The sequence below is a fragment of the Myotis lucifugus genome, unplaced genomic scaffold, assembly GCF_000147115.1.
Source record: "Myotis lucifugus unplaced genomic scaffold, Myoluc2.0 scaffold_19, whole genome shotgun sequence".
NCBI classification, from domain to species: domain Eukaryota; kingdom Metazoa; phylum Chordata; class Mammalia; order Chiroptera; family Vespertilionidae; genus Myotis; species Myotis lucifugus.
The window spans coordinates 2,781,358-2,798,822 of record NW_005871067.1 but is presented as its reverse complement, the minus strand read 5'-3'; the positions used below and the strand labels follow the sequence as shown (position 1 = coordinate 2,798,822).

The 17,465-nt window shown below is 38.2% G+C and overlaps 1 protein-coding gene across 2 annotated transcripts in view; it reads right to left on the bottom strand.

Moving 5' to 3' along the window:
* FRY (FRY microtubule binding protein) overlaps positions 1–17,465 on the bottom strand; it is a 572,796-nt gene that overhangs the window by 62,392 nt on the left and 492,939 nt on the right. For both annotated transcript variants that reach the window (XM_023751126.1, XM_006085476.3), the window contains 5 exons: positions 10,035–10,235; positions 9,312–9,473; positions 6,416–6,582; positions 5,099–5,288; positions 681–830 (listed from right to left, as the gene is read on the bottom strand). In XM_023751126.1, coding sequence (XP_023606894.1) covers positions 681–830; positions 5,099–5,288; positions 6,416–6,582; positions 9,312–9,473; positions 10,035–10,235 — 870 coding nt within the window. The remainder of the gene's footprint in view (positions 1–680; positions 831–5,098; positions 5,289–6,415; positions 6,583–9,311; positions 9,474–10,034; positions 10,236–17,465) is intronic.

Below are 17,465 nucleotides of genomic sequence, written 5' to 3'. Positions count from 1 at the left end.
GTGGCAAGGCTCTGTGGTTCTGTTTTTTTTTTTTTGTCTGAAACAACTCTTCCCAGCCCAACAGTGGAAAGACACATGGCAAAACCCATGCTCTATCAGGCATCTGCTGCCTCAGTCACTCTTTACTCCATTCATAGCTTGCCCTGCTGGACTTCTCCCTGTAGCTCTCTGTTCCACCTGGCCGAAGGCAGTGCCTGCTACCACTGGTTTCCTCCACTCTTCAGGATGGGCCGTGAGCTCCCAGCCTCAAGGCTGTGTCTGTGGGCCATCAGAGCTTTCCTCCCTTCTCATGTCCCTGCTTATTCCAATTGTCCACTTTTAGATGTTTCAATGCACTGGTCTCTCAGCTGTGCCTCTGTATTGAGCAGATAATTCTTTGTTGAATTATAGTTGGTTTACTTGTTGAAATTTCAGGGGGAGTGGCCAAGCGGCTCTCTCATGCCACCATTCCTCTGACCTGGAGCTTTCTTTTGATTATCTGAAATGACTTGCCTCGGCTTGGCTGGTACTGCACCTTCATTACTGTGCCCACTTCAGCCTTTGGGAATCACATCACAACCCACTGCTGCTCAGAAGCAATGAAAGTATCACTCAGACAAACCACAACACTAACAAACCCCTCTGTCATCCACACCAGAATCTGGACAGGCCATTGGCCTCCAGAGGACTGGGACACTCACAGTCTCAGCATCCACGAAAAGTGTGGGGCACTCGGAGCATGAGGTGAGCATTTGGGAGGAGCTGACAAACTTGGACCCGATCCCCCTGAGGTTGTCTCCAAGGTAACTGGCCGCATCACAGGTTAGAAAGCAGAACCTTTTCTGAATATTCTGAAAGGCAAAATAGTTATTATTTGTAAAGGTTTAACTTATGGACTAGACTTTTTTTTAAAAAAAATTGATAAAAACTGTCAAATGAGCCTAGGTCCTGAGTGAGTGTGGACAGGGAGGAATGGTAATAGAGTGAAAATTTGTGTGAAGTAAATAATCATGCAATATGTACAAAGATTATTCCTAAAATATCACTTCCCAACATGCAGATGCTCATAGAGTCATTCCAATAAGTGTGGGTTTCCTTTATGCTGGTGGCCAGTGTTGATCAGCATCTAGGTCCTCCTCGCTTGTCTGTCAGATCATTAAGGACTTATTCAGGTACATCAATGTGGGTGAGATAAAAAGGTTATAAAATGGAACTCCTTTCTGTTTCCCAAGGTCACAGCTCCCTGAGACAAAGCTGAAATAGTGCCATTTAAGCTTCTGGAGCAGGAAGGAGTAAATGCTACCTGTGACCTAGAATAATATCTCCCCTGGGAGTGTGTCTGAGTAAGTGCCTAACTGTCCTATAGCACTGTCTGCATGAACTCATTAGTCCTCACAACCGGATGATGAAACTGAGGTTAAAAGAGGTGAAGGTACTTGCTTAAAGCTCATGCAACTAGTAAGTAATAGTGTAAGGGTGAGCCTGACTCCAGCATTCACATTTCTTCCAGAAGTGTGTAACACTTCCTAAAAGTTATGGTTCCTCCTGTATTACCTGAGAAAAAACTTTAATTAGAAAAAGTCTGATTCACTGTGCTGTGTCAGTGCCCCAATGAGAACATTTTTAGTCTCCTAATATCTAACACACAATATCTTTAACCAAAAGAATAGAATAATTAATGAAAAAATAATTCCAATCCTAAGCATTGACTTTCTCCAAAGAGATCTCATACTTTTTGAGTTGTAGAATCTCATCCATGATAAGGCTGATCTTCCTGGTTATGGAAAAATTTGCATGTCCCCAAAGCTACAGCAGGTTCTTTATAAGTTATACTAGGTAAATGCCAACCATGCTGCATATTATTTATTTTTTCTATCTAGAAATTCTGGTATAATATCTGTCTTTATTTTGTTACATTAACTTTCTGTGCGAAACAAAAACAAAAACAAAAACAAAAACAAAAACTCTGACCGAATGTTAAAGCAGAAAGTATTGGGAGATGCCATGTCTAGCATCACAGCAGCTAGTATAGTGGCAGAACTGGGAGTGGGATTCAGGTCCCCCAAACAGTTTGGGGTTCTCAATTTACCTATGGATAAGGTGAAATCTGGATTTATTGTTTATTGTACTGAGAAGCTGGATCTTCCAGGGAACTTTAGAGCCACATAAAAAGGCAGGTGCTATTTAAGGGACATAAATTCAGTTTTGTCCTCCTGACTTTCATCTGAACACATCCTATAATTTGGTGGCACTGGGTGATGCAATGACAATATTGTAACACAGGAGCAGCTGGAAGGAAATATACTGACCAAGACACTTGGAAAGATGTCCAAACTGGATCATTAGAAACCATTTCCTTGCTTTTAAAACCAAATTATTTTTTGCAATTACTTCCTCTCTGTTTCCTCCAAAAACCACTGAAATACAGGAAAATGTGGTGTTCATATACACAGGAAAATGTTGGAAAATAGTAAACAGACACGGTGAGGACATGACAAGAGGTTAATAGATTCCATGTTTGAAATGTGTTTCAATTCTAGCACATTTTGATACTCTTATTGCTCTCAATCACATGGTATTTGGTAGTAGTTAAGAAAGTTCTTACGGCTATATGTAATATTAAAACCAAAACAGGAGGTACACATTTGTATTATCATTGCAGATAAACTCCATGAGGATTCATCTAATACATTTACTGAGCACATATTGTGTGCTAGTGAAGGTGCCAGCTACTGGGTAGTCAAAGACATAAGGAGGCTTCACTCACTGAAATGACGAAGAACCAGGGATTTGCATGTAATCTGGAGGATAGTTCAGGTACAAAAGGAGATGACTTCTCTAAGCAGAGAGAAAAGTATTGCTCAGGACTATAAAATTGAGCATGAATAGTCTAGTAACTATAATAAGACAAAGTTACTACAACAGTCAAACTCAGATATGCATTATTAACCATTATTTGAAAATACACTTTAGAACAATCTAAATAAGAAATTACTTTGCTTCTCAACTCTTAACAATGAAATTGACCTCAAATGGTAGCTTTCTGGTCATTTGTTTTTTTTAAATTTCAATCTGGTTTAATGTTAGGGTGTTCTGGAATTTTTATCTTTAAGCAGCCAACTGTTTTCTGACTTAAGCCTGGCAGCTCTTACAGTCCCCAGTTAATCTCAGACACAATCTTAGTTTGTCTAAACTTCTTATAGGTTCCACTGAAAGTAAATTGAAAAACTTGAGAGACAGCAGCACAAATAACACTCAGTGAGTAACCACGGCCTAAAATTTACAAAAAATGGGTCATATAAAGGGCCTCTGGGCTGAAAAACAGACTTCACTTCTATATTAACTAAATGACAACTTCTTGAATTTAAAATGATTTAAGGCAGATGATCCCAGTTTATTCATTTTGCACTTTTAATATAGTTCCTTATATTCCTGCCATTGGTCAGAGGGCTCATCCTTGAGTCTAAACAAGTCATCGTCCCTGTCTCTGATATACTCTACAGAACTCAACATCTAACAATATTTACTTGGGTTCTAACTCGTGTCCCCACTTATCTATCAATTATTCATGTCCATTCAAAGTTGGAACTGCATAGTTATTTTCCATGTATTATCAGTGGCAGTTCTGTTTTATGCATTATTAAAAATAAAGTTAAGAAAAATGCTTTTCTGAAAAGAATTCAAGAAAAGCATTTTGATTATAGGAAAATAGGAACTTGAAATAAAGTAAAAATAAGAAAATAAAAAACAACCATAATCTTATTACCCCAAATAAACTACAATGAAATGCTAGTGTATAATCTTCATTATTTTCTAGGCATTAAAAAGAGGATCGGTATTCTATATATATTTTAACACCAGTTTTCTTTTAAACTATATGGTAACCATGTTTCCATGTCAGTAAATCTTCAACTATGACCTCATCTTCCTGGCTGAGTCAATATCTGCTTCAAACACAGCACACAAGGCTAGTTAACTACAATGATGCTTGAAGACCTTTGAGTTTCTTCCTAAGAAGGCAACTTTTCTCTTCTTCGGTTGTCTCCCACCTCTGCCAACATTTGATGAAAATTGGAGAGTAAATGTTCAGAGCAAGACAAATAAAATTTTGCAAGACCAGAGACAGGTAGCCATAAAAATAAACTTTTAAGCACCAACCAGAAGTTGAGTTCCTGCCATCTCTGTAGTTGAGTCATTTTTAAATGTGCTTGAAGCTAACAAGTTGAATCTGAAGGTGCCCACACAAGAGATGCTTACATATAGCTGTGTGTGTCCAAGACCCCCAGATACCTGGCTGGTGTGTGTGTGTGTGTGTGTGTGTGTGTGTGTGTGTGTGTGTGAAATCCAGCCTTCCCACTCCCTGCTGGCCACATCTGGTACTGCAAACCTCACTAGAGTACTAGACTCTAGTGGGAGGGACATTGGTTCCAATTTGCACAAGGGCATTATATGGACTAGATGGGCTGTGGTTCACACAGCAGACTCAAATGATGACTTTCCATCTGTTTAGAATCAGCTAAAGGAAATAAGCAAGTGTTCATAGCCACACCTAGCATGTTTAAGGAATTCATAGGGTGGATAAAAGACAAAGAAAGGAAAAACACAAAGAAAAAAGATGCAGGAGAGGTCTCAGAGAAAAGCAGAAATAGGGGAGAGGCTTGGAGGAAGATTTCACTTAATGGTCCTGATATCATCGTGGCTTGGGATTCATGGCACCAATAAAGGCCAGAATGTCAGAAGTGAGCAGGACATCATGGCAGACTAAGTCATTGTTTTTTTTATTGATTAAGGTATTACATATGTGTCCTTATGCCCCCATTGCTCCCTCAACCCTCACTCATGCCCTCACCCCCCTGGTCATTTGAGGGCAAGATCTTCACAATACCAGTGTGAGAAGGTTAAGTAGATTAAGGCTGAACAGAAGAAAGGATGAAGTCAGAGGAGAGAGAACGAGAGAGAGAGAGAGAGAGAGAGAGAGAGAGAGAGAGAGAGAGAGAGAGAATATGTTTGGAGGAGAAAATAGTATAAAGCCAGAACTAAACAGCAATCCCTTCTTAAATGAGAAGTTAGCTGGCTCCCAAGAGAGCCCAACTGTTTTGACTTGAGGTGAGCACAGTACCTTAAACAAGGAAGAGAACACGTGAAACGTGTACACAGCGCAGGAGCCATCAGAGTCGCACATGAGCTGGTTGATGTGGCTGCGCCAGGCTTCCTCTGCATCGTCACAGGCTGCAGGCTGAAATGCAGCAAGGATGGCCGAGAAGAAGGGTGAGGGCGGGGGAGAGACTCTCCTGTCACCTTCTCCAAAGCTGGAAGAAATAACGACTGTGTCAAGAAGTGATGTCCTTCCCTACAGTGTGGTGTAAGTGCTACTCCTGAGTCAGCCTCATGAGGGGTCCCACTCTGTCAGTTCCTCTGTTTGAAGTATGCTCTGGGAATTTGGCTTTCATTCAAAGGTCTCTGAGATTCCAAAAAATAGAATTTTCACTTCTAGAATTTCTGTGATTTTTCCAATTCTGATTCCTTTCTACAGATTTGGTACATCTTTCAGCCATCAGCAGCTCTCTTTCACGTGTCTAGATGGCCACTCTCCAGACACAGTAACATTCTTTTCTGTGCCCTTTCAGTTCTTGGGATTTTTCATTGTGAAAAATTAGAACAAAAATTTTGAATCTTTTACCTTTTCCTTAATGAAGGCAAATGCATAAATGCCCAGAAGGAAAGTGGAAGGAGGAAAGGAAAGAGGAACGCAGAGAGGAACGAAGGAGAGATTATGAACAAAAGTTAAAAGGCAGATCCTCCTCTGGGCATTTCCATAAGCTCTTTGGTGCGGGGATACTGGCCACTGTAACAGGAGCCCTTTGTGCCACATCAGAAACTTTTACTTATTTTCAATGTTCAGAGGAGTGATTTTAGGGTTCTGATTTTCTTCTCCTGAAGTAAGCCTGTAGCCTGTGATTTATTCTAGATGCCATATTAGGATTTACATCTCTATTCCTCTTTAAATTTTTTCCTATTTGTATTCGCTGACTATATCTCACTCGTCTTAGAAATATGAGGCTAGAAGCCATCTGCTCGAAAAAGCACAGGTTTTTAGCTTATAAAGAGCCTCTTGTTCTGGTCTTTCAACTCAAAATGGAAAGAACTCCTCATTTCTGAGGCTTGCCAATCTTGCTTATTTTCAAAGCTCACAAAGACCATGTCCTTATTGGCTTTATGTTACTTTGTGGCTTTATAAGTTCCTACATGAGAACCTTTTTGGTTCACGTAGGCCCTAAACTGGAGATGGATGATTCCAACCCATTAGGAGCCCACTAGGTTATGTGTCAGTTTGAACTCTTTCATTAGGAGGTCCCAGCAGCGTGAGTATGAAATTCAACTTGAGCCACGGGCCACACATACTAGCACCACACATTTCTGCCAAGGGCTTCTCTACCTTGCCAGAGTGAACTGGTCCAGGGTTTGGTTGCTTTTTTCTTCTGCCTCAGTCATATCCAGACTAAAGCTATCACTACATTCGAAAGTTGCTGGGAGTTCATTGATGGAAGTAGAAAGATCATCTTCGTGTATGGTGGTCTCCTCCTCCTCCTGTACAGCTTCAGCCTGGAAAATGAAGAGAGAAAAGACCCCCCCAATATATAAGAATATATGGGAAAGTCTGTTCAACTGAAGGAAAAGAGCTGAAATGCTGACAGTGACAGAAGTTGGGGGCATTTGTTTCCTAGTTATAATGTCATCAATTTCTATAAGCAGACTCAGGAACTATCTGAAGTACTATTCTTTTTTTTACTTTTCATTCTTCTTCACAATGGTTCTCAAAGAGGCTCTTGGGAGGTTACAATATTTGACTATGATTATGGAATACAGAGGCTAAAATTGGAAAGACCACAGTACCCCTGTTCTGACCTCCACATTTAATGAGGAAATTATGCCCCATGTGAGAAAGGCCTTTCCTAGTATCTCATCAGAGCTGGAGCTGGGGTTAGAAACACCACCACTGGATTTGGAATGCTTTTCATTGAACAACCCCAGCCTATCCAGATATAACTCTGCAACACAGAACTCCTCACCTATGGAAATTAGGATTTAGAACCCTCAGTTACAGTACAGTAGATGTTCTAGAAATGTATCCAGTGTGCATGAATGCCCCATAGTGATCACTGAGCTGCCACACTGACAGACCTTTCCATACTGAAAACCCTCTGAGATCCACTAATGTATGAAGGGCTGTTTCCCCATTACTATAAAACGTAGAATGAGCAGCAAAATTAAAGGGTTGCAGGGCAGGTAGAACTGGGATCAGGGAGGGGCAGGAAGGAGTCATAACAAGTAAAATGGGAAAAAAGCCATAGAACTGACTTTTCTTTATGAGAGGAAGGAAAACAACTGTGTTACAGACTAGAAGAGAAGAGAAATTACACATACATGCTTCAGTGAATCATTTTCTTAAACACAAAATCAGGGCAAAATAGAAATGTCTATAAATTAGAGCATTATCATAGACATTTTGCCATCAATTTAGTATTTTAAATTGAGGATTAATAGGGAAATTAAAAGGGGTGTTTAAAGATGTGTTAGGGAATTAGCATGTCTCATGTCTTTAAAAGAATTGCTCATAAATACTGGATTTTGGAGGCTTATCTATATCTGTTTCTTGCTGCTTTTTAAAACTGGAGTGGTGCCAATGAGACTGGCCATGGGTGACTGGTCTGGGTTATCAGTGTACATAAACTTAATCTATTAGGGGAAACCTGAGTTCTTATAAAAATATCTTTTATTTTCTCTTTGTAACATCATAGGTATATAAAACCTAGCAGAAACCAGATTATGTTAAACAAAGATAGCTTTCCAGAAATTAAACTCAATCTTTCCTTGATAGAATTAGATGATATCTGTGTTTCCATAAAATATTATTATTTAGATAATGCTTTTCATGAGCAATCTATATAACTTAGCATTAAAAATAGAAAAATGCCTATCCCAAGAATGAGAAATATCAAGTGCTAATAACTTCACACTTATTTTGTGATGTCTTTTCCATGAAATTTAATTTCTTAATTTTAGGATTCTGGAGTTTTAATGTCAGATAAATTTCCTTTCTGGCCCCCCTTTTGGCTAAAAAAGGGCTCTACTAACTCTAAGAATCCTTGATCATAGTCCCTTTGCAATGGGGCAATCTTAGAAATAATTTTTCTTTAAGCTTCAATATTTTTAGGTGATACAATTTGGTTGGTTGTTCTTGGTTTAAAGTATGTAAGATTTTCCTAGATCTCAGACCTATTTTTAGTGAACCATAAAAGAATACAGAATATTACATTTTCCCACATTATGACTTTTTTCCATTAGAAGTATTAGAAAGAATATACTTTTATAAATTTTTTCTTATTTTATTTTCTCTTTCAAACATATTATTATGACCAATATCAAAATAAAGACAACTTTATCTTAACAGGAATAGGTTATTTTGGTATGTCTAATATGAGAAAACAAAATTCTAATCTGAAGAGCACATACAGAATGTCCCACAAATATATATACACACACTTTAACAGCTGATAGGTCAATTTGAAAATGAAATGTATTTTAATAAAAATGCCTTTATAATTATTCAAAGTGTGTGTGTACATTTTTTGGGACACCCTATATATGAACATAATGTGGGAATTAACAGTTTTACAGAGAGGATATTTTCTGGAAATTTTGATAAATAAGCTTTAAATTAAATATACATTGTTAGGTTTTTCTTTTAAGCTGACCATTTAAATAAGAAAATGGTATTCATTACTTACTTTTCTCCTCAGAGAGCCTGGCTAGGGCTGTTTGGGTGAATCTGTTTTGTTCATAATACTGAAAATTCTGATAGTATGCCAAAAGGCGAGGCTTGAATCAATGTACAAATTGTATAATTGGTTCCTACATAAGAAAAAATTTCCTCCAATACATGCACACACCCACACTTCAACAGCACATTGTTTTATAAAAGTCATGACAAAAAACAGCAGTTTCCCAGTCACAGTGATCTCAGACATATACCAGTTTGTTCTGCCAGTAATTTATCAGCTGTGTTCATGCTGAATGGAAAATGCAGACTGTTTCATTTCTAGAAGACCTCTTATCAAATCTCTTTCAACCAACAAGAAGTGGCTGCTCAAGTTATGAGGGTAAAACAACTTAAAACATAGGCTTAGGTGCACAAACTCAATTACATAAAAAAAGGAAGGAAGAAAAAGATGAAGGTAGATCCTCTACATGCAACCCGTAAGAATTCTCAGAAAATTGGAAGGACTTTTCCTTTAAGAAAATTACAATCATAATTGCCAAAATCTCTTCACCTTGGAACCCTCAGAAATCTGAAGACTATTCATATCAGGCAAAGAAGAGTCAAAGCTAGCCATTCTAGTGCTAAAGGAATGAGAGTCAGCAGGGGTCATGTCACAGGCTGAAGTGAGCGATTCCACAGGGTTGACCTCCTCAGAAGGGGAGAGATTCATGATCTGTTGACAAAGCAAAGGAAAGAAAAATACAGTGTGATGTTTCCACAAAAGCTCTAATTCTTCTTTCCATAAGAGTACAGACCATTGTATGAGCTAGTTGTTGGTTGATAGGTCCTGTTTAATGTACATAGTTCACTGTTATTGGAACTTAAAAATGGGAGCTGGTGACCTGGTGTGATGGCACAGCACCCTTAACACACAAATACCCACATCTACAGATAACCACATCAAAATGACTGTCTGTCATAGTTCCTAAAACTTCAGATATTTGAGGAATTTTTTAAAGGTTTCAGCATAATGCAAGTTATTTGGGGAAAAGCTAGGTCCTAACAGATCTGCTGGCATCCAGAGATTGTTAATAGTAAAACAAATACCCCAGCATTTGCTTCCATGTACAACTTACAGAGAAGAGGCCACTGAGATTCAGTTTGACACCACATGATGGTTCACATTTTAGTTTAGCAGCTCTGTAAGTTTCTTTAACTGCAACTGGAAACTGTGCTACTGTTTTAGTTCCAAAAACAAGTCTGCCAGTTCCTACAGTGGGAGAGCTTTACTTACGAGGTCCGAGTGCTCTAGGATTTGGCTGGTGGTCAGGTCCTCCTCCTCAGACGATTCATCAGAGTCCTCATGGTTCATTTTATTTAGGCTGGGAGAACTTCCCGAGAGCTGGTGCTCCTCCAGAAGCTGCATGTCACACTTGTCTAGACTGTCCAGAGATCGTCTGCGTACTCCCCAGTTAAAGTTGTCCATACTCTCACCCTGCAATCATAGCATAAGCTAGTTTTTTTTATGTCCAAATTTACTCACACCTTCACACATTCAACTAGTCATGACTTAGAAATAATATTTGCATTATGAACTCTCAAGCCCTCATGTCCTTTGGTACCAAACATTTGGTGACATGATGAGAAAAGTAGTAAAAGCATACTGTTTTCACCGTCATGTACATTATATCATAGGTAGACTGATTACATACTTTTGTATGGTGTGGTGGGTAATATTATGTTTTTTAAAACTTGATTGGGGTACACTTAATAAATGATCTATTTCTAAAAATCTGTAGTAAAGACATCATTAATAGTAAAATAACTTCAAAGGAGATGTGCCCCCAACCCTACTTTAGTATTGTTTTTAGAAGGAGCAAAAGTAGGAGCTATGCTTTTGGCATATTGCACATACTCCGGGTGACAAGGAGAAGAGCATTAGGCAAACATTTCAGCATTTTCACAGATAAAATGCAGTTAAGAAGATGGGAGAGCAGCTAGGAAACCCATCCAGTCATGCATGATGCAGAGGCCACAGCAGCAGGGCTTAACTTTTGCTTCTGGATCATTTTAAAAAACTGTCCCAACACAGAAAGTAGTTGTTTTCCTGGACCTGAAATGACTGACTTGGTACCAAGCATTATTGATAGCCTGTATATTTAAAATTTTTATTTCAATTTCAGTTGACATTCAATATTATTTTGTATTAGTTTCAGGTGCACAATATAGTGGTTAGACAATCATATGCTTTATTAAGTGATTCCGCAATATTTGCAGTACCCACCTGGCACCATACATAGTTATTATAATGTTATTGACTATATTTCCTATGCTGTACTTTACATCCCTCTGACTATTTTGTAACTGCCAATTTGAACTTCTTAATCCCTTCGTCTTTTTCATTCAGCCCACCTCTCATCTGGCAACCGTCAATTTGTTCTCATATCTGAGTCTGTTTCTGTTATGTTTGTTCATTTATTTTGTTTTTTAGATTCCACATGTAAGTAAAATCATATGGTATTTTTATTTATTTATTTTTATTTTTAAAAAGTATGCTTCTATTGAATTTTAGAGAGAGAGGAAAGGAGAGGGTGAGCGAGATAGAATCATAAATGATAAGAGAATCATTGATCGTTGCCTCCTGCATACCGCACACTGGGGATTGAGCCTGCAACCCAGGCATATGCCCTGATCGAGACTGAACTGTGACCGCCTGGTTCATAGGTCGATGCTCAACCACTGAGCCACCCCAGCTGGGTGAAATCATATGGTATTTGATTTATTTCTCTGTCTGACTTATTTCACTTAGCATAATACCCCTTAGGTCCATCCATGGTGTTGCAAATTGTAAGATTTCATTGTGTCTTTTTATGGCTGAGTAAAATTCCATTGCATATATGTACCACATTTTCATTTTTTTTCATGATGTTATATTCATTTTATCTTTGATTAGGTGATAAGAATCCATGAACCCACTTCCCCAAATAAAAGCCATATCATTGACAATGACCTCTATGTAACTATATGGTTACTTTCACCCCATCCCATCCTCTGCGCCCCTTCTCAATCAGGGACTTATAACCTGACACCAATGTTCATCATTCCATTGCTTGATTTTCTTTTATTTCTTAAAATCTATGTGTATTTTTACAAAGCACATATATATTTTTTCTATGCACATATATAATTCTCCATCAAAAGAAATTGAAATCATACCACATATAGTTTTTTTTTGGTTCTTAATAAAAAGTATAATCTCTCTTTTTTTTAATTTTCTGTTTTATTTAGTTTTCTGTTACAGACATGCTATTATTTAGGAATACTTAACAGTGGCAATTAGTAATATTTAACTTTAGTACTAATTAAATAATATGTGTAAGAAAATATTTTATAAAGTATAATCTCTTGAACACATCTCTTTCTCATTAAAAAGGCTCTGCAGATATAAAATGAATTGCTTGCATAATATTCCATATTTTAGTTGGTCCATAATTTATTTATAATTTCCCCTTCCAGTTGGGCATTTAAAAAAGGAATCATTATTGCTGAAAGTATTACATAGGTTCTGCTTTCCCCGCCCCGCCCCCCCATTAACCTCTTCCAGCCTGCTCCTGTTACCCCCCTCCCCCACCTCCTAAGGCACTCAACATCCCATTGTCTGTGTTCATGGGTTGTGCATATATGCATACAAGATCATTGGTTGGTCTCTTCCCACCAACCTCCCCTGCCTTCCCTCTGAGGTTCAACTGTCTGTTCAGGCTTCTATGACTCTGGGTCTATTATTGATCATCAGTTTATTTGGTTCATTAGATTCCACAAATGAGTGAGATCATGTGATACTCATCTTTCTCTGACTGGCTTATTTTGCTCAGCATAATACTCTCCAGGTCTATCCATGCTGTTGCAAATGGTAGAATTCTTTCTTTTTTATTGACATGTAGTATTCCATTTGTGTAAATGTACCATAGTTTTTTTATTCACTCATCTGCTGATGGGCACTTAGGCTGTTTCCAAATCTTAGCGATTGTAAATTGCACCGCTGTGAACATAGGGGTGCATATATCCTTTCTGATGAGTGTTTCAGGTTTCTTAGGATATATTCCTAGAAGTGGGAACACTGGGTCAAATGGAAGTTCCATTTTTAATTTTTTTGAGGAAACTCCATACTGTTTTCCACAGTGGCAGCACCAGTCTGCATTCCCACCAGCAGTGTATTAGGGTTTCCTTTTCTCCACAACCTCACCAACACTTGTCGTTGGTTGATTTGTTGATGATAGCCATTCTGACAGGTATTAGGTGATATCGCATTGTTTTGATTTGCATTTCTGGGATGAGTAGTGACTTGGAGCATTTTTTCATGTGTCTCTTGGCTTTCTGTATGTCCATTTTGTAGAAGTGTCTATTTAGGTCCTTTGCCCATTTTTTTGATTGGATTGTTTGTCTTCCTTTTGTTAAGTTGTATGAGTTCTCTCTATATTTGGGAGATTAACCCCTTATCAAAAGTATCATTGGCAAATATGTTCCCCCATGCAGTGGGCTCTCTTGTTATTTTGATGATGGTTTCTTTTGCAGTGCAGAAGCTTTTTTATTTTCATGTAGTCCCATTTATTTATTTTCTCCTTAGTTTCCATTAATCTAGGAGATGTATTGGTAAATATATTGCTACGAGAGATGTCTGAGATTTTGGAGCCTATAGTTTCTTCTAGGACTTTTTTATTTCACATCTTAAATTTAAGTCTTTTATCCATTTTGAGTTTATTCTTGTGTGTGATGTAAGTTGGAGGTTTAGTTTCATTTTTTCTTCACATGTACCTGTCCAATTTTCCCAACACCATTTATTGAAGAGACTGTCTCTTCTCCAATGTATGCTCTTGCCTCCTTTGTCAAATATTACATGAGCATGGTGACTTGGGTCCTCTGGGTCCTCTGCTCCTTTCCATTGATCTATATGCCTGTTCTGGTGCCAGTACCAGGCTGTTTTGAGTACAATGGCTTTGTAGTATAACTTGATATCTGGTATTGTGATTCCTCCAACTTTGCTCTTTGTTCTCAAGATTGCTGCAGTTATTTGGGGTCTCTTTTGGTTCCATATAAATTTTTGTAGTACTAGTATTTGTTCTAGGTCTGTGAAATATGCCATTGGCATTTTAATAGGGATTGCATTGAATCTATAGATTGCTTTGGATGGTATGGACATTTTAATGATGTCAATTCTAACCAATGCATGAACATGGCATATTCTTCCACTTGTTTATGTCTTCCTCTATCTCTTTTTTCAAAGTCCTGTAGTTTTCCAAGTATATGTCTTTTACCTCCTTGGTTAAGTTTATTCCTAAATATCTCAATTTTTTTTGTTGCAATGGTAAATGGGATTGTTGTTTTAGTTTCTCATTCTCAGAGTTCACTATTGGTATATAAAAATGCTATGGATTTTTTATGTTAATTTTGTATCCTGCTACATTTCCGAATTCATTTATTAAAGCTAATAGTTTTTTGATAGTGTCTTTAAGGTTTTCTATGTACAGTATCATGTCATCTGCGAATAATGAGAGTTTTACTTCCTCCCTTCCTATTTAGATGCCTTTTATTTCTTCTTCTTGTCTGATCACTATAGTCAGGACTTCCAGTCCTATGTTGAACAAGAGTGGTAAAAGAGGGCATACCTGTCTTGTTCCTGTTCTTAGGGGAAATGGTTTTAGTTTTTGCCCATTGAGTATAATGTTGGCTGTAGGTTTGTCATATATGGCCTTTATTATGTTGAGGTATGTTCCTGCATTCCCACTTTGCTGAGAGTTTTTATCAAAAAAGGGTGTTGGATTTTGTCAAATTCTTTTTTCTGCATTGATTGATATAATCATGTGAGTTCTGTCTTGTAATCTGTATCACATTTATTGATTTGCAAATATGGAACCAACCTTGCATCCCTGTAATAAATCCCACTTGGTTATGATGTATAATCTTTGTCATGTATTGCTGGATCCAGTTTGCTAAAATTTTGTTGGTGATTTTAGTGTCTATGTTCATCAGGGATATTGGCCTGTAGTTCTCTTTCTTTGCCATCTTTATCTGGTTTTGGAATCAGAGTGATACTGGCTTTATAGAAAGAGTTGGGAAGATATTCTTCCTCTTGAATTTTTTGGAATAGTTTGAAGAGTTGAGGGGTTAGTTCTCTTTGAATATTTGGTAAAACACCTCTGCGAATCCGTCTGGATCAGGGCTTTTGTTTGCTGGGAGTTTTTTTTATTTTTTTAAATTACTGCTTCAATTTCATCAGTAGTTATTGGCCTAGTCAGGTTTTCTGATTCTTCCTGATTGAGATTTGGAAGGTTGTATTTCTCTAGGAATAAGTCCATTTGTCTAGGTTGTCCTGTTTGTTGGAATAAAGTCATTCATAGTATTTTATTACATTTTATATTTCTGTGGTGTCAGTTGTTATCTCTTTTGTTTCTGATTTTGTTTATTTGGGTCCTCTCTTTTTGTTTCCTAGTGAGCTTGGTTAGAGGTCCATAAATCTTGTTTATCCTTTCAAAGAACCAGCTCTTAGTTTTATTGATCTTTTGTGTTTTTTCTTTGGTCTCTATGTCATTTATTTCTGCTCTGATCATTATTATTTCCTTCCTTCTACTTGTTCTGGGCTATTCTTGTTGTTCTCTTTCTAATTCTTTAAGTTGTAATGTTAGATAACTTACTACCAGTTCCTCTCCCTCCCTGCCTCTCTCTCTCTCTCTCTCTCTCTCTCTCTCTCTCTCTCTCTCCCTCTCTCTCTCTGTAGTTAGGAGTGTAGTGCTATGAACTTCCCTAGCAGGACTGCTTTAACTTTTTCCGATAGGTTTTGGATTGTTGTTTGTTCATTGTCATTTGTCTTCAGGATTTTTTAAAATTTTATTCTTTGATCTCTTCGGTAACCCATTCATTGTTTAATAGCATGCTATTTAGTTTCCATGTAGTTGATTGCTTTGAGCATTTTTTAAAATTAAATCTTTATTGTTCAGATTATTATAGTTGTTTCTCTTTTCCCCCCCATAGCTTCCCTCTACCCGGTTCCCACCCCACCCTCTGCCCTTATCACCCCCCCCACTGTCCTCATCCATAGGTGCACGATTTTTGTTCAGTCTCTTTCCGCACCCCCACACCCCTTTCCCCCCGAGAATTGTCAGTCCACTCCCTTTCTATGCCCCTGATTCTATTATATTCACCAGTTTATTCTGTTCATCAGATTTTTTATTCACTTGATTTTTAGATTCACTTGTTGATAGATACGTATTTGTTGTTCATAATTTTTATCTTTACCTTTTTCTTCTTCTTCCTCTTCTTAAAGGATACCTTTCAGCATTTCATATAATACTGGTTTGGTGGTGATGAACTCCTTTAGCTTTTTCTTATCTGTGAAGCTCTTTATCTGACCTTCACTTCTAAATGATAGCTTTGCTGGATAAAGTAATCTTGGTTGTAGGTTCTTGCTATTCATCACTTTGAATATTTCTTGCCACTCCCTTCTGGCCTGCAAAGTTTCTGTTGAGAAATCAGCTCCCTTGTAGGTAACTGATTTTCTTTCTCTTGCTGCTTTGAAGATTCTCTCTTTGTCTTTTGCTCTTGGCATTTTAATTATGATGTGTCTTGGTGTGGTCCTCTTTGGATTCCTTTTGTTTGGGGTTCTCTGAGCATCCTGGACTTGTAAGTCTATTTCTTTCACCAGGTAGGGGAAGTTTTCTGTCATTATTTCTTCAAATAGGTTTTCAATATCTTGCTCTCTTTCTTCTTCTGGCACCCCCATAATTCGGATGTTGGTTCGCTTGAAGTTGTCCCAGAGGCTCCTTACACTATCTTCATATTTTTGGATTCTTTTTTCATTTTGCTTTTCCGGTTGGGTGTTTTTGCTTCTTCGTATTTCAAATCTTTGCCTTGATTCTTGTGATCCTCTAGTCTGCTGTTGGACCTCTGTATATTATTCTTTATTTCAGTCAGTGAATGTTTAATTTCTAGTTGAACCTTTGTCATATCCTCGAGGGTCTCACTAAATTTATTGGTAGTTTCTAGAAAATTCTTGAAAAACCTTATAAATGTGGTTTTGAACTCTATATCCAGTAGTTTGCTTTCCTCCATTTCTGTCATTTGTGATCTGTTTTTTTGTCTCCGCATTTTTTATGCTTCCCTGTGTTGATAGAGTGGCTTTCTGTGCTAGGTGTCCTATAGGGTCCAGTGGCTCAGCCTCCCCAATTACCTGAGGTGGACACTCTTGGTGCACCCCTTTGTGGGCTTTGTGCACAGTCTTGTAGTTAAGCCTTGATTGTTGTTGGTATCACTGGGAGGAATTGACCTCCAGGCCAATTGGCTGTGAGAATCAGCTGTGTCTATGGTAGGAGAGCTTCTGTGCTGGAGACACCCTTATGGGGCAAGACTTGCTTCAGTGGGGCTTTGGTGCTCACTGAGTCTGCCCCCTGAGTGTGTCCCTTATGGTTTTCAGGAGTTGTAATCTGGATGGTCCCACTCTGACCACTGGGTACACTGGCTCTTGGATCTCTAAAGAGGTGCTAATTTAGCTTCTGCCTGAGGCTACTCAGCAGGAGCTATGGGGAGATCTGCAGATTCCTTTTCTTTGTTTGTGGTTTGGAGGTGCCCAGATGAGGCCCAGCTGTGAAGCAATGCATGCTGCTGTTGAGCCTTGGGCCTTCTTTTGGAAGTTCTGGGTCTCTCTGACCCAGCTGCAGTTTGTTAGGTAATTTTC